The 18,118-nt window shown below is 39.5% G+C and overlaps 1 protein-coding gene and 1 long non-coding RNA gene across 2 annotated transcripts in view; one reads left to right on the top strand and one right to left on the bottom strand.

Moving 5' to 3' along the window:
- The first annotated feature begins 6,809 nt into the window (after positions 1-6,809).
- LOC103604537 lies at positions 6,810-7,426 on the top strand. The gene is made up of 2 exons (XR_551724.1): positions 6,810-7,009; positions 7,126-7,426. It is a non-coding gene; the product is annotated as an uncharacterized LOC103604537 (long non-coding RNA).
- Positions 7,427-9,672: 2,246 nt separating this feature from the next.
- Positions 9,673-18,118, bottom strand: part of NF1 (neurofibromin 1) — a 202,826-nt gene continuing 194,380 nt past the window's right edge. Inside the window, exon 58 of the mRNA XM_008589180.1 lies at positions 9,673-10,560. Within this exon, the coding sequence (XP_008587402.1) occupies positions 10,418-10,560 (143 nt within the window). The 3' untranslated portion in view covers positions 9,673-10,417. The remainder of the gene's footprint in view (positions 10,561-18,118) is intronic.

The raw sequence follows: 18,118 nt of genomic DNA, 5'->3' as shown, positions 1-18,118 counted from the left end.
GGGTCGCTCCGGGCCCTCGCGCAGCCAGTGAGCGGAAACGGGTCTGCATGTGGGATCCAAACCCTCGGGCGGGGGCGCCGCCGCGCTTCCCAAGCGGCGCACTATCCAGTGCGCCACCGGGCCGGCCCAAGGCATTTCTCTTTTGTGTGTCCATCTCTCTTTTGATTTCTCTAGCTCCCAGCTCCTTGCACAATGTCCCATACAAACACAATTAAGGTCTGAAAAGCAATAAATTAAGGACTGGGCAATAAATTAAAATATAATGTGGTAGGTTGAAAAATGCGCCCCCCAAATATCCATGTCCTAATTCCTGGGACATGTAAATGTTACCTTATTAGAAACAGGGTCTTTGCAGATGTGATTAAGGACCTAGTGATGGGGAGTTTTTCCTGGGTTATACAGGTGGGCACTGAATGCAATCTCGGTATCCTAATAAGAGGGACCAGAGGCAGATTTGACACAAAAAAGAAGAGGGCAATGTGTTCACGGAGACAGAGATTGAAGTGGTGCAGCCATAAGCCAAGGAATGTCGGCAGCCACCAGACGCTGGAAGAGGGGAGGAAAAGACTCTCCCCTAGAGCCTCTGGAGGGAGGATGGTCCTGCCCACACCTTGATTTTGGCCTTCTGGCCTCCAGAACTGTGAGAGAATACACTTCTGTGTTTTTACGCCACCAAATTTGTGGTTGTTTACAGCAGAGAAGCCATGGGAAACAAATATGTATGGTATAAACATCATGTGGAAGTTTAAGTTAAAGATTATTAAGAGCCAGGCTTTGGAATCTAAAGCAGCTGAACTGGGCATCAAGCCCTGTGACTCTGGACGAGTTAACTTCTCTGAATCTTAGTTTTCCTATCAGTAAATTGGGGACAGGAGCTCCTACCTTGCAGAGGTCCTGCAGGTTTTCAATTAGAACATGAATGTAACATGCCTTGCCCAGTGCCTGGCATGGACCTGGAATGTGGTGGTTATTATGCGCGTCAATATGGAGCAGTTTAGAACGCGTCTAAAAGGGGGAGCATTTCAGTGTTTTCATCTATGGGCCTTGACTTCATCATCCAGGTTGTCTGGAAATGGGGCAGGATTCACAGTTTCTTCCTGCTTACAACCTGCCAGGTTTTTTTTATACCATGAGCAATTATCACTTTGGAGGGGAGGAAGGTGGTGTGAACTTACTTTCCTTCTTTCCCTGTCTCAAAATATGCCCACATCAGCAGATTCAGAGCAGCTGCGTGCTTGGAGACACAGCCAGCGCTGCCTGCTGGGGGATACGGAGGACCCTGGTGGACTGGGGCACAGCAGGACGTCCAGAGACCTCAACCTTCCTCTGCTGCATGAGCTCTTTTTGGGAGTGGTGCCCACCCAGAACCTTCTCTTACCCTCAGAAGCAGGACCAGCTGATTGCTAAAATTCCTTCCAGGATTCTAAGAAGAAATGCCAAAATCTTACTTATTCTACCCAATTGGGCTCCAAATCCTTTCATCAGCCATAGAAATGGCCCCTGCAAGTGGCTTTCGGGCAGGGCACCAGCATTTACCACCTAGCTCCGCACAGTTTAGGAAGTAGTCTGCCACAGGTTTCACCTCCGGGCGGTAAATCCACTTCACAGGGATCATCACGTTTTCCTGCTTCCAGCCTTCTCTACTGCCCCCTTCTGCCTAAAAGAAAAACTCCCAAGTCCTTCACGTGTGCAAGCTGGAAGGCCCTAGTTACAGTACGATGGTCTCTGTTCTGTAAGGCCTGGCAGGACAGCAACACCATCTACCGCACGTGGGTACACGTTTATTGAGCACATGCTATATCCCAGGCATTATGTGGCATAGACTCCAAGACAGCGATTCAACATGGACTTGATCAATGAAATAGCCGGCTTGCCTTGCACATGCCTGGATTGCTCTCTGCCTGGATTGTCCTCCCTTCTCCACCCCCATAGTCATCCTTCAAATGCCTCCCTCTCCAAGAAGTCTGCCCTGATTTAGTTGTCCTCATGGCTCTGCTCTTACAGAACTTCATGCAGACTCTCCTAAAGTGTTCTCATGATGCACTGTGATACTCTGCTCATCTGCTGCCCCTCCCCTGGCCAGGACACCAGGTCCTCTTCAAAGGGCTGAAGGGATCATTCCAAGATCAGAAAAGAAGCCGAGGGTAAAGAGGAGGGTGAAGGAAGTGCTGTCAGAGCAGCAGGAGGAGAACGGGGATGGGGAGCAGGTGCCTGGAACCAAAGAGTCGAGGAAAATGACTGCATTATAGTTGTGTGCACACTTTTCACTATGTATTTATACAACTATATGGATTTATACACCCCTGAGTAGTCTGAGAACTTCTTGAAGGCAAGGACCATTCCCATCAACCTTGTTAACCTTGAAAGATTGTAAGCTGTGAGCAGAAGTAACAGAATAACAGTGAAAGGTTGGTGGGGACCAGCACCCTCTCCAGCCAGTGGACTTGACAGGCAGTTCACCCGAACCATTATAAACCAGTTATGCAAATACTCCCCTAGGAAGGGAAAATAAACCCACCTCCCTGGAATCTAAATTAGGAAAAAAGCCACCTTTTGACAAAAGGAAAAGGATAAAGGTAAAAATGCCCAAGAGATGATAGTTAATTTAATAAATTCCACTATTATGTACACCTTTATTAGTATAATTAAAAGTCAGCATTATCCTCACCTCTTAAAAACAACCTAACTTGTTTTTAAAGCAATAACACTCATTGCAAAAATCTTAGAAAATATAGAGATAAAAAAGAAACAAAAATTAACCATACATAGTTATTGTAAATATTGGATGCATTTCCTGTTCATCGTTTACCTGTGTATAAACTATATAAACTGTATATACACACATATATTTATCTATTTATTTACATAATTGGGGATCAGACTTCATATGCAGTTTTAAAACTCTGGATTCTATTGGACATTTCCCCCCAAATTTAAATGTTATTCTTTAAGCCCATTTTAAAGGGCTACATAAGGAAGCAGTCAGCTTCCAGAAAGTGCTAGGTGAACGTAGCTAATTTAACCAACATTTTTGTTGTCTTCGGGTGTTCTGATATTATAAATAATACTTTGATGAAAGTCTTAGCTCTTTCACCATTTCTTTCTCTAGGCTGAGCCCACCACACTGCACTCTTGACCAGCACCAAGTATTAGTTAAAAGCGTCTTTGCTAATTCGACAGATGAAAATGACATCCCACTGTTTCGGTTTGCTTTTTTTTGTTTACTGAGTGTGATGATCTTTTCCACCTTACAGTAATTACAATTGGTACAGTATTTCCTTTCTGTGGATTAGCTATTCATGTCCTTTGCCCATTTTTGTTGTTGTTTTTCTACTTGGGTCTTTTCTTAAAATTAATTTTTATGAACTCTATATATTACGGTCAATTTCCCATTATTTGGCCTTTTAACTTTGTGGGATTTTTGGACATGGGGACATTTAATCTCTTAGGCAAAGCAGGATCTTCGGGATTTCTTCCACTGCTTTTAGGTTCACAAAGTCCTTCCCTATTGTAGGAGTCATTAATGTTCTTGGCTGGCATTTCCTGCTTTCCTCCTGGAAAGAGGATAGCTTTTTCTGACCCTTGTTATTTTGTAAAGCTGTGTGACAAGTTCTGGCAATGACTGTGAGCAGAAGTGACTGCACATCTGGCTTCAAGCCATTAATTGCTGATGCAAGACCTTCCAAATACTGCTCTGTCTAACCTGGTAGCCACTAGCCACAGGCAACTATTCACATGTACTTAAAATTTTTTAAATCCCCACAAGCCACATTTCAAGTGTTCAAAAGCCATGGGTGGCTAGTGGTCACTGTCCTGGACAGTGCAGATATGGAACATTTCTCTCATCACCAGGGTCGACGGGGCAGCGCAGCCTGAGCCCCCTCTTTCCCTCTGGCATGATGGCCAGCCATTTGTGGTGGTGGCTGATCAGTCACTCTGGGGCCCTAAGGAATGAGTGAACAGAGCCTCCTGCTGACTGGTGAGGGACGTGTAGCAAGGGTGAGAAATAAGCTTTGTGGCTTTGAAGCCAGTGACATTTGGGGGTTACTCCTGCTTTTTAAAAAACCATAGCATAATCTGGACCTTCTAGCCTGTTCCATCCTATTTACCTAGTCTAATTATTATTATGGGTTTAAATATTTTTAAATGTCTATATTTACTACCCAGTAAGAAAAGTTTCCAACTATCCTTAAATTTTTTTTTTTTCTTAGCTATGCTCTTTTGTCTATTCTACAAGGTGAACTCTGGGATCATTTTGTCTGGATACACTCTTCTTGTTGGGATCTTGATCAAAATTGTGTCCAGCCAGTACATTGACTTAGGAAGAACTGGCACTCCATAATATTCACCTTTCCCGTCCAGGACCGGGGTCTGTCTCTCCATTTTCTGGGGCCTCCTTTCAGCCCAGCCCCTCACATGCCTCCGCTGAGCAGCGCTGTGTGGACTGAATTAACAGCAATGGGAGAAAAATAAGGACAGCACAGTGACTTTTTTATAAAGCAAAATTAATTCCTTTTTTAAAGATCTGTACTTTATCCTGTGATTTCCTCCTTCCCTACTCTTTTGGGGTTGAAATGACCTTTGTAACAAACTATGTCAGATTTTTTTTTCTTGTTTCTAAATGCTAAATATATAAAATGTATTTTGAGAATTTCACTGATCTGTGAAATCTCAAAATCTGGATTAGAGTTCTCAACAGGTCTTTATTACACAGGTCAACTCTATTTTGCTAGAGATTTTGCCCAGGGGTTGCTATTAAGAATGGGGTCTTTTTTCCTATAATTCTATTTATATAGTTCCCTGATAACATAAAACCTTAAGTGTTATTCAGCAACCGTCTATTGAGCACCTTCCAACAAAGCATGGTCCCTATACCCGAAGGAGCACAGTCTAACCAGGGAGGTAGGAAGATAGTTGATCACAGCATTGTAACAGAAAAGCAGTCATAGGAGCAGCAGATGGGCTCTGTAAAGCATCTCCAAGAGGTGCTGTGCTCCAGCTGATTTGTGAAAACAGAGGCCCAGCAAATGGTTGCTGAGTGACTGACTGCTGCAAACTCAAAAAGACTTGGTATTTTGGTAATGAAGTTTTTTGTCCCCTGTAGAATCCTAGCTAAGAGTGCAGGCGGCAGCGGTGGAGTTTTTGATTCAGGCATAGATAGCCTGCTTCCTTTCCGCCTCCGATTCACAAACTCCCAAGTTGGTAAATGAGCACCCCTCGCTGCCGCTTTCTCATTCCTCTTAACTTTGGGCTAGACTCAAAACATTTAGAATAGCTGGACTAGAAAGAGTGCCCCTATTTTTGTGGTTTGGGGCTAAGATATGTCTTCATGTAATTTTTACATGTAGAAAATTAGGCTGCATTCCCCAAAGTGGGACCAAAGAATCGAGGAAAATAACACAATGAGCCAACCTCGCTTGTGGTGTGTTGCCTTCTGCCAAACTCTTCTCTGCTACTTGCCCTCTCGGGACCAGTTTGTCCACAGCCTCCGTTACCCTTGTACACTAAAGACTCCGGAACACTGTTTGCAACTGCTCACTGCACATCTCTCTACCTGGACAAACTTCCTGTCATTTTTCAAGACCCAACTCCTCAGTCACCAACGCTGCCAGTCATCTGGGACCCTGCAAGAACCCTGTCCATATCTTGGGCCACTGTGATCATTGTTTATATGTCTGTTTTCCCCACGAAATCATGAACTCATACAGGGCAGAGACCAAACTTTTTTCTTTCATATGCACAATGCCTAGCACAGGGCTGGGCACAATTATAACCAACTGGAAATGTTTCTTTGAACAAATGCGTACAATCAGCTGAGGTTACATCTGTAGACATTTTCTTCCCTTAAAAATATGCACCTCCAGCCCCCTCCCCAACACCCTGTAGGAATCAAGTCTTCTGGTGAGGCATTTCAGAATCGCCAGACTAGCCCAAGTGTTCCAGAAAGCAAAGCCCTGTGCAGACAAACCATGGGCACAGGGGCCCATGATAGATATGAGACATAGTCCATGGCCTCAAGGAGTTTGCTGTCCAGGAATGGAAGGTGTGATCCAGAGGGTCACACCCCAAAAACTCTTCTCCCAGGACCCCATCCCTGGAGACTTTGCCTCTGTTTCTGGGGTTTGGGATGGGACCAGAGTATTAGCAAGCTCTACAGGCGAGGTACCCCTGCCGTCCCAGCCTGCCCATAAACATGCCAGCACTTGCCCCAGACCTGTGGGCATCTGTTTTTAGTCCTTTGTTCAATGCCAGACACTGTCATCCTTCTAAGGACAGTTCGGTCCTGCCCACAGGGTCTAGACTGGATTCCTTCTCCATCAGGAGGGGATGGTAGCCCACATAAAGGGGTAAACGAACTGGTAAAACCCTGGGCAGCTGAGCCAGGGGAGGTGGTTTACACTGTTTAAACATGCAGTGTCCCTGAAGATTCTGTAGGTGGAGGTGAAAAGTTGGACAGAATTGTGGGGTCCTAACACATGCCCTCTGACTAGCTAATCTTGGGGTATCCCGACGTTTCTGACTGTTCACTTAAAAAGAAATTAGCCTGTACCAGAGAAGAGAGTAATACCTGAGTGTGGCAGCCCCTAAATAAAGCATTTCACCAAAACTATTTTACTTTTTAAAGTTTAGAAAGGTTCTGGAAATGGAAAGATCTTTCCCGTGGGTGTGAAGGGAGAAAGAGACCAAAAACCTCCTTAAAAGAAAGAAAATGGCCTTAATGTTTCCAAAGATGATGGAAGAGTGAGGGGAAGTGAGAAAACAGAGCTTGATGCATGTAAAGAAATTAAATAACTCCTCACATCTTAAGAGCAGATTGAATTTACATTTTACTTAAAAAAAAAAAAAAAGGCGGGACGGGGGAAGGCAGGGGAGTACATACACCAGGGAGAAAACGGGTGGGGACAACAATGATCCGAAACGGAGTTCTATGGTTTCCCCTACAATGATCAGTTTTGTCTGCTGGCAGTACTTCTCCTGCTGGCGCACAACTGCTTACAATATTAACAAGGTTATAAACAAGGAAACTGCCAAAGTTTAGGATGGAAAGGCGAGTTAAGTCATCATATACAATGTAAGTTTACAATACACAGCATTTTCTTTAAATGATCTTACAATATTAACAAGGTTATAAACAAGGAAACTGCCAAAGTTTAGGATGGAAAGGCGAGTAAGTCATCATATACAATGTAAGTTTACAATACACAGCATTTTCTTTAAATGATGTAACGCAGTCGCAGGAAGAAGTTAATAATACTAACACAAGAATAATCAAATTTTTGTTATCCATGTACAGCAACTAACTGCTTTACAAAAAAGCAAAATAATACAATATATCATCACATGTATTTACAGTGTAGTAAATATACTTTTCTGTCAAATTTTACACAAACTATTTACAGGTGAATATACTGCATTAAAAAAAAATCGTGTGGCTGACACTAAGGGAATTTTTGTATAAGTCCATTGCATAACATTGAATAAGACATGCCTCATTACGCCTGGGGGGAGTGGGGGGATATAGAAACAAAACCTAAAAACAAACAAAAACCCAAACAAAGCTGAAAGCCCCTAAATGCTACAAATCCAGGAGAGTTGCTGGCTTGAACTCCGTCTCCAGCACTAGGGCATTTGCCCACAGTGGGGGAAGCTCACTGTTCACTGTGGTGTCCTCAGTGCCTGGCTCGGTAATGAGCAAGTGCTGAGTGAATGGAGAACAGAGCTCTAGCCACTTTTCCCCAAAGCTAGTGAACTGCACCTCCATGTTGGCAAACAAGGGCACACCCCTAGGACAGGAGCACTGGCATAACAGGTAGATTATGCGTGACAAAAACTTGATTAAGTTACTATTTTCCTCTTTAAAAAGTCAGGGGAAACATCCACAAACCCAAAACAAATTATTTATAATGTTCTTTACAGAACTTACATCAAATTATGCAAAATGGGCAACTTGATCTCAATTTCAGAATTTCTTTTGTAGGTTACAGGTATGAGGACTAAAAAAGCATTTCATTTCTCAGGGAAAGCATATTGGTGAGAGATTTATTTCAAGTTCATTTTAGTTACTTGGAAAGCTAGATTTTCCTCAAAAGCTGGAAGTTCTTTTAAAAACAAGGTAAATTTTAAACCTTAGTAAGATTTCAAATTCCCAGGAGGCACTGGTCAAAAGTAAGTTTGCAGTTCAAAGAAGGCTCAATTTTGATTTGTGCAACGCTGATCATTTCATGAGGTATGAAATGTCACACCTTGGGTAAACTTGTTTAATGGAAAGATCAATATTTTTAACAGTAAACCTCTGGTAATTTTTCTGTTTTGATGGGAGAAGCAAAAGAGCATAATACCCACCATCATATGCACCAAACCAACAAACAAAAAAAGAAAAAACATCAAACCAAAATTATTAAAGGCTCACAGTGACTACTATTCCAGGAGCCAAGAAGCTGTGCTACCTGTCCCAGAAGCACTAGGTTGCAGGACAGCCAAGACTAAGACGGCAGCCCGGCATCCTTGGCACTGGGTTACTGATCTAAGCTTCTTTACAGTCTTAGTTGCTCTTTTATTATAAACATTTCATTCTAATGCAGCCTCTACGATAGTTAAAAACAAAATTTAGTTAATTGCACCTGTCTTCAATATTTTCCAACAATTCTATGCTAAAACCACTATGAATACTAAGGTTTTTTTTCCTTTTTATTTTGGCAAATGGTTTTTACTTTTCCCAGGACTGTAAACAAATTGAAAAAATTAAATTCTTGTTATTTCTGAATATCAAAAGCAATTTTATTTACATTAACATATTACATTGTTACTGTGTGGATAAATGTGAAATGTGCTATATTATTAAAATCAGAACACTTAAATGTACCATTATTTACTGAGTTAGCTGTGGAAATTTAATTTACTGAAATCCACTAATAAAATAGCACTACAGGAAACTCCCCTCTCCCCTAGGTTTCTTTTTCCCCTCCCAAAGCCGTGATATCTTAACATATAAAGGGAATCTGGGAGTATAGGGATAATATCTTTTTGTAATAAATATGATTAAGTCCTAAATTGGAACATCCAGATACTAATATACTCGTTGAAGTCAAATTATTTTGCACATTGCAGGTACCACAAAGAAATCTGATCTGCATTACTATGGAAACTCCAACACTAGAATAATCCATACCATTCAGTATAGCAGCAACTCTAAAGGTCTCCTATTATCATACTAATGCAGGCTGACCAGTCTTTTCACAGTGATTAAATGCAACTCTATCATATAAATCCGAATGTTTTGCTGAAGAGATTCCTGACTTTTTTGGAGGGGAAGGGAAGATGTAAAGATATTTAAAATACATCTTATCAAAGAAATTTATAATATATGCCATACTCTGTTTCTCAGAAAATTATAACAAAATAAAAGTATCAGCTACTCTAAGAGTCACGTACCATTCCATTTTGCTCTGAAGCTAATGCAAATATCTATGAAAATTACCTTCTGGGCACAAATGTCAATACTTTGTTCACTGATTACCCTGCTCAGAATTATTTAGGAAAAAAGAGGAGGGGAGAAAATGTATAATTACTATATTTAGTATGGTTCTGGCTTACAAAAAAAACAAAACAAAGAACAACCTTTAGCATATTTAAAGATTAAAAGATAATCAACTGGAGAGAAAAACAAAACTAGTTTGGATGACTGAGTTTGGATAAGGCCTCAGAACCCATAGTTTAATTCAATAATGTTAAGATATATGTGGTCACACTTATTTTCCTGTAATTATTGCTAATACTCAAGTGTTAGTATTTCTTAAGAATCCACTATAAAATACTAAATCCCCCCGCCCCCCAAAGTACCTTGCCTGTGGCTTTATGGTGTGAAGTCACGGAGGCTTGACCTCTATGGTTCCTTCAGTTTTGTAAGGTTTAAAAAAAGTCCACAGCTAAAAGTCAGATTAAACACATTGGGGTTATAATATTATTTCTCCCATAAACTTCTATCTTGAAAAGTGTGTAAATGAGACTAACACTTTACTTTGTATGATGAAGAAGGGGAAAACATAGAACGCAGAGCTCTGTGCAAATGGCTTTCATAGCTGGCCAGTAATAGAAGTATTCAAGAATTCTTCCTCTCTCACAATTGGGATGTTTTCAGTGCAAGTATCCTGACCTCCCACTTTCTTTGTAGTTGTTCTGAACACTCGCTTACAACCAGACACACGCCAAAAGTAGAAGGAAAAAAAAAGTTAAAGAAAAAGCAGTATTAAATTTAGGCAATGCTTCCAAGAGTTGATCATCTGGCAACAGGGCAGACCGGATGAGTTCAAAACATGAAGTGCAGCATCACAACACGTGGGTTAGGGCAAGGCCAGGGAAGGGGCCACTAGTGAAGGGCCCATCTTAAGTCGGTTTAAAAAAAGAAAGAAAGAAAGCTTCACACGATCTTCTTAATGCTATTACGTTTGAAACTGCCAGCACTTCTTTGCTTCTGCACTTGGCTTGCGGATCCGTGGCGAGTTCGTCCACTGTTACAGTGGCCAGTGGTAGGGGAGAGTTCAACATTCTCCTTGTCAATTCCTGGAGAGAAACAGAGAAGCCAGTTACTCTCTCTCTTCTGGTGTTAAGCTCCAGGACTGAATCTCATTATGTGTATATGAGATACAACCTGGCAAACTGTTTTGCACATTTCATTTTAATAGTCAACTGCTAGAATATTTATGAAGGCCTCGTCACACAGAAAACTCCACACTTTGTTAAGCAAAATTTGCTATCATAGCAGAAAACAGCATAAGAATAAAGAAAAGAGAAGTTGCAAGGAAAAGCTAGAGGCAGGCAGGCTTGAACTGAAGGAAAGGCTAGCAGCCACCAGGGCAGACTAGATAAAGTTCCTTCCCCCGAATCATACCAGAAGCTGCCAGCAGAGGTCAGCTTCTAGCCACATATCCCTACTCATGTTTATAAGCAAAATATAACCCTCCAGACGCAGATAAAGTATTGATCTTTCCAGCAAATATGTCATTGGAAAGAAAAGCCAGATGCTTTTTGTTTTTTTAATGACAGAGCCTGTCCCAAAGGAACAAAATATTAACTGAGAAAATAATATATCACAAAGATTGTACTATAGAATCTTTGCTTCTTTCAACTATGGCAGGCAGGTCATTTCACATTCTGCAATGTTAATGCCATTCATTCCTGTCATGGAGGAGATCACACTTCCAAAAGCTGGGCCCTACAGTGAATTTTATAAATAAGTAGTAACTTCAGAAAGGTAACGAGAAACAAAAACAAGATTATTTTTTACTCATCAGATTAGTAAAGATTACTAATTGGACAAGTAACAGAACAGTGGTTACCCTTAGGGAAGTAGTGACTGGATAGGGGGGCTTAAGGGTGGCTTCTTGGGTGCTAGTAATATTCTATTTCTTGATCTGGGTGCTGGGTTTTCAAGTATGTTTACTTCTAAAAGTTCATTAAGCTGTAAACTTACGATTTATGTACTTTTCTGTCTGTTACACTTCAATAAAATTTACTCCCCCAATTAGGCAGATTATACCCACCTCTGGCATAACTATTGCTGGGAAAGCAAACAGCTGGAGAGTGTTTTGGCAGTTTGTATCAAAATGTAAAATACTGATTGATATTTAGTGATATAGAAAGATGACCATCATTTTTGGAGTAGGAAAAAAAATACCCACATACAGAAAAACAAAAAGGTTGGGAAAACATTTGCCAAAGTATGTTATCTCTGGATGGCTTGATTTCAGGTAATTTTTACTTTATTCTTATCTGTACCATTTGAATTTTAAAATAATCACTCAATTTGAGAATGGAAAAAATTTCCATTTTTGGATAAAAAAGTAGCTAGCATTTCAAGTCAAGAAGCATTCATTATAATACAAAAAAATGTATATCCACCTATCCAGTTATTTGTTGGCTCATCAACAGGAAATGAACTTGGGATGACCTCCCTCTAGAAGCCACACATCCTCCAGTTGGATTCAGCCCTGAATTCAATTCAGAGTGTCAGGCATCTACAAGCACACACCCTGATTCACACAGGCTCACAGAGGTTTGTTGTCTCGCACCTAGCAAAGGAACATGGGCATTTGTCAGTTTTTGTTTATGAGAATGTGCACTGGGCTAGGCATATGAGTGCAGAGTTAAAAATGTCAGCAGCACTTCCTCAGGAGCCCTGCAGGCAGAGCTAAGCCAGCACCCAGAATCTGTTCCATTCTAACCTAATCATATGCACAGAATGATGAATGGGAAAAACACACTACAATGTTCACAGAATTTTTATCTGGGAAATAGAATTCTGCAAAATTTTTATCCTTTCCTGTAAATTTATTTGCATCTTCTCCAGAGCTATTAAAAGGGAAATGACAAAACTGAAAGAAGGCTACCCATAATCTCTCAAATAAACGCCATGAACAACTTTACGATGAATGTCTGTGCAGGCTGTTTAACTGCCTTACCTATCTCTACAAGATAAAACTCAACACATTTTTTCCCATCTCTACTTCCTTTATGATGCATTCTTCTGTCTCCTGCCGGAACTTTCTCCTGCTTCGCTTTTGTATTTATTAACTTTTGCCGAGACTATCACAATTTATACATCTTATTTCCTCTACTAGAATAAAAGCACCTAGAAGGGTCATTTATTATTCATTTTTGTTTTCCTATAAAATATAATTGATTGTTTTCAATAAATATTGGTTGAACTGAATGCTTCCATTTTAAAATGTGATGATTGGATTCTTGTAAGTCAGAGCCCAAAAGCATGCAACCCCTGATCTTCAGCGGGTGGTGTCATATTTTTAGTAGAAGACAAAATTTTTTTCCCCTTTGGCTTCCTCCATCTGAAATTATCATGAACTTGTCAGGCATCTAATGTTCCGTTTCCTAAAATTTGCATGTGGCCTACAAGTTCAGGTCCAATAGTTCTTTACCTGGGTTATTTCCTTAATAGGAAATAAGATTCAGGCAAAACTAGGATCTTAAAAAGACAAGGGTTTGAAACAACTTGAGGCTGGCCATCAGGAGGGACAGCAATGTGGATGACCACCAGGAAGGACCTGTGGCTCTCTGCCAGCAATCTGCCACCCTGGGCTCTTTCTTGGGTGTTTACCTTTGGTATAGCCTTGCTACTACTGCTAGACTACATCTCACCGAAAAGTCATCACATTGCAAGGTGGCAATGCTTCTGTCTGAACACAACGGCCTGTTGAGTGGTATCCTTAAGAATTAAAATTATGTAAATTATAGTAAAGTAGATTAAGTTGCTAGGGTGACGTTTTCTTCAAAGAAGTGCTAAAAACATTTCCCTTTCTGTTTTATTAAATAAACTTCACACCCCCACATAATTTAAAAGTCTTATTTATCTCCTGTTAAATGTTAGTGCAAAAAGCAAGCTATAAAGTTGTCTACACACCATGACCTCAACTATGCAAACAAAAGAAATTGGAAGGAGATGTACCAAAATAATTAATAAACAGTGATTATCTATCTTAAAGTGGTAGGATTATGGGTGATTTTTTTCTTCTTTACTGAATTTTCCAGCCCCCCCCCCCGCCATGAGCATGCCAATTAAAGACCTTAAATAAAGTATGACTGATTTGTCAGCCCTGTCACTCATAACCAACCCAACACTTGACACTATGTGAGAGGCTGATGTGCTATTCTCAAATTCAATTTTCATCTCAGTTCAATTCTTGCTTTTATATGTGTTTTCTTCCTACTTTAGTGACCCAGCTCTACAAGTCACACAAGATGTGGCAAGTGTCATACAAGGATCAGAGGAGAAACTGACATGAAAATCTTGAAGGGACATTAAAGAAAAAACAATTAAAATGCATTATATGTATAACAAAATATAGCATCTTGAAAAAGCCAAGTGAGTATGAAACAGAACAATCGTAGTTCTGGCATTTAAGTTTCTATTTCTCACTTCTCAGAATTTTGGCTGCATTTTTTCTTTTTACCGTCTAAAATTAAATCTAGAAATCTCTCTAGGAGCTAGTGAAGGACTTCATCTCAACATCCTATCAGAAAAACTCTGAGATTATCGGCTAGACTGCTCAAATGGTGCTATTTTGGCACATGCTATATTTTTAACTAGTGAGAAGGCCTTGGTATTATACCTCTTTCCATCAAGGCCCCTCTGAAGCTTTGTGTTCTGGTCTCCCTTATGCCCCGAAAGCACTGATTCTCCCTTCTGGCACTCAGTGGGCACAAAAGCAAAAATCCATGAGGTGACAGAAACCCAGAGGCCACCACCCAAAGGAAATAAAGCTAAAAGTCTATGGTCCTGATTTGCTAGTTTAAATTACCAGATATGCTGTGGTCAAACATGCAGCCAGTTACAAACATGCAGGGCAGAAGAAGTTGGAAATTCTCTATAACAGTGTATTAATAGTACTATGCTTCAGTGAATTGTGATGGTTCTAGATAAAGATAAAATCCTAAATAAAAGGTGCTATTGGCCAAAATGTAGTGAACTGAGTAAGTGGGGAAATGAATTATTAGATTACCTTATTGTTAAGTTATATGTCTATCTCCCCTGCTAGAACATGAGTTCCTTGAAGGCAGGTGTCAGGGTTTATTTTGACAACTAGTGATATAGCTCCAGCCTGACAAATAATGAAACAATTTTTTAAAATTGCTTATTTTAAAAACACTTTCTTCGCAAACTGGAGTAGTTTCCCAACCTGAAACCTAATATTTTCATGAAATAATAGAAGAATTATTTTTGTTTTTGAGAAGCCAAGAAAAAATGAGTTAGGTAATTTGTGTGATATAAGTTATACTACAAAAATGAAAGACTAAATCTCCCACCATCTGCTCAGGAGCACTAGTGGGTTACCTGACTCTGCATTGCTTAATTTATTACATATACAATATGGCAAACCTATCAGAAAACTCTTATTTATTACATATATGAGAAGGCAAGTGTGTCAGAAGACCCTGATTTGAATCTTAGTTGGATCAGAACTCTTATTTGGTTCTAGATTTTAATCTGGCAATTAAGGATAATGGCAGACATGCTTATTTTAAAGGATTGTTAGAAGAATCAGATAAAATAATCTATATGAGGAATTCCTGTACATATAAGGGTACTTCGAAAAATTCATGGAAAAACAGAATTGAAAAATATGAATCTTATCATGAACTTTTTGAAGTACCCTCACAGATAAAATAATTACTACACAAATCAAGATGCTCCTAATACCTGAAATAAAAAAGACCAAGTGATATACTAAAGGGAGTTTTAGAAGGATTTTAATTTTATGCTAGAATTTGTAAAATTACTGAAGCTAATGCAAATAAGTACAAAATATAATAAATCTTCTTAGAAAAAAAGGTAGTTACAGCTTGTTCTTCAGTTATAGTAAATGCATTCATGAAGATGTGTTAAATACACATTTAGAAATAATTTTTTTGAGTTAGATATAAAAATTGTAATTATAAGAATTTTTAAAAATTTAATGGATTTTCATCAATTGCTAACACTCTTCTTCTGTTTAACCTTTCTGTATAACAATTACAGAAAATTACAAGAAAGAAAAAGGCATCTTTTATAAATTAGACATACGTGTGTCACATTTTTTTCTTTTTAGTCCTTACAGCCAACTAATGACCAAAGTGATAAAGTGAACAGCCAGCTTTAATTTGTCGGGAAACCTTGGGCTAAAAAAACCTTCCTCAAACTACACATCCGGCTTTTTCTCTATTAACTCTACCTTGGGTTTCTTGTTAACCTGCCTGTGTTAGCACAGGGCTGGGATTACATCTTGAGTGTTCAGGGCATGCATCAGCAGCTCCTTAACTGAGACAGGACACACACACTAGCCCTCCAGTTCCCGTGAACACCTAGACCTTATATAGTGGTGGCTTTGCAAGTTCCTCAGGAGCCTAAGCCAGACTTAGCTCACAGGGGCTGGTGAATCTCATGCCATGTGCTCAGGATGAGTGCGGGGTAAGCAGTATTTCGTGCAAAGATGATGAAAGCAAAGAGTACCTTGATGAGGGAACAGCTGCATGAAAACTGCTGATTTAGAGCAAGGCAGAGAAGCTTCACAGACACAGAATGGAAGAAAAAACAAAAGTGAGTGATGTCCACAAGATTAAAAAAAGGATAAAATATGATTAGATACTGGATGATTATTATGCTCCCTGGTTTTCAGAGAGATCTGGTTTTAATTCTTAAACTCTGACCATTAATTTCTTAAATATTACAATCTGTAAATAAATGGTAAAACTTACAATTTTATAGATATGAGGCTACTTCAAAAAGTTCATGGAAAGATCTGTTATTTTTTAAATCTATTTTTCCACGAACTTTTTGAAGTACCCTTTAGATGTGTTTTTACAACCATTATTAGAATTAAGACTTAGTTTAAATCAAGAATTAAACTAAAAAGTGAGATAAAAAATTAGCAGAAATTACACCAAGCTATTGCTCAATCTAAAAAAGAAAAGTTTCCCCTTAAATACAGGGTAATAACAAAGAAAGAAAAGGAAGACAAATCAAGAAAATACCAAATAATAAAGGTCTGGTGATACCATTAGCAGTTCTCTAAAACATTATTATAGTTTGAGAGATTTTAAGTGTTCTCAAAATAGAGATCATTAAGTTTTTTCTAAGAGGGAGGCATTTTAAACTTAGTGCACTTACTAGGAATATTACTGACTTAGAGCTAAGCCAAAGTTTAGAGAAAACGTTTCGATGAAATAAAGCTCTGTGCATAAAGCTGTCAGCACTATAGGTTTACAAATGCTTATGATTTCTAGCTAATTCACCCAAATCCCCAGTAGGGAAGTCTGCAATATGGAAGCAAAATGAGAGAATGATTGACACGCTTGGACAAAGCCCAAAAATAAAGCAGAGGAAGTGAATCTAAAATAAAGATCAATTAAGTAGTCTTAGTTTTGAAAAATTAGTGCTGCAATGCTAACAGTAAAAAAGTTAATCAGAGAAAAAAAATTAAAGACTTTTTCCTAGTAAAACACACTTAAAAGAGATCACAGGCTTGGTTTTTGTTAAAACAAAACAAAACAAAAAAACTCCACACACCTCACACTTCCCCTCCTCGCTTTTTTTTGAGGTTAAAAATGTGTTATAAAACTTTGGTCATGGGCCAGCCCGGTGGCGCACTGCTACAGAGCGCCGCTTGGGAGCGTGGTGGCGCTCCCGCCAAGGGTTCGGATCCCACATACAGACCGGTTCCCGCTCACTGGCTGAGCGAGGTGTGGGAGCAACGCCGAGGGTTGCGATCCTGTTGCCGGTCCCGGTCCAGTGCGGGCGCGACACTGAGGGTTGCGATCCGTTGCCGGACACGAAAAAAGACAAAAAGGGAAAAAAAAAAAAAACTTTGGTCATAATTATCACCTGATTCTTCCAAACAAATGTCTCTTTGAACTATCAGACTACTCTATAGTACAAGGTACAACATGACAAGTATCACAAAAGAGGTCAAAACAGCTATCTATGTACAGTTCACCGCCCTTACTATTCTGAAAGCTATTGGAGGTAGGTATTATGCCCTATTAGCTCTCCCACTTCCCTGGATCTAATAGAATCCCTTGCATACAGTAAACAATGAATATCTGTAGGATAAATAACTGGAATTGTGGTTAATCTCCACAGAGCACTACAGTATTAATCTTGTACTTAAAATCAAAGAGCTTGTGTTCACTTAGAATTTGTTAAACAATATGGATTAGAAGGAAATAACATTAGCTGAAAACCCAATACTGAAATCCATGGGCAAAAACTATCAAGTCCCTTGTAACTAGGGCTTCTCTCATCTTTAAATGCTTCACATTGCCTAATGTACACCTACAAAACAGGTGTTCACATGTTTATTGAATTAAAAATTAAAATTTTAATACTTTGGAAATAGATCTATTTAATTTCTTTTTAATAAGTACTAAGACCATATAATTTCCATTTGGATCTTTATTACTAATATACTTGCTCTTTAATATATAAAGAGGAGGGAGTCTGCACTTAAAATGTATACTTGAAGTAAAATGGTTATAAAGCATTCAAAATATGACTTTAAAAAAGTCGTCTTTAGGGGCCGGCCCGGTGGCGCACTGCTACAGTGTGCCGCTTGGGAAGCGCGGCGGCGCT

Source organism: Galeopterus variegatus, unplaced genomic scaffold (assembly GCF_000696425.1).
Source record: "Galeopterus variegatus unplaced genomic scaffold, G_variegatus-3.0.2 Scaffold134, whole genome shotgun sequence".
NCBI lineage: Eukaryota > Metazoa > Chordata > Mammalia > Dermoptera > Cynocephalidae > Galeopterus > Galeopterus variegatus.
The sequence above is the reverse complement of the archived record's forward strand: the minus strand, read 5'-3'. Positions and strand labels throughout refer to the sequence as shown.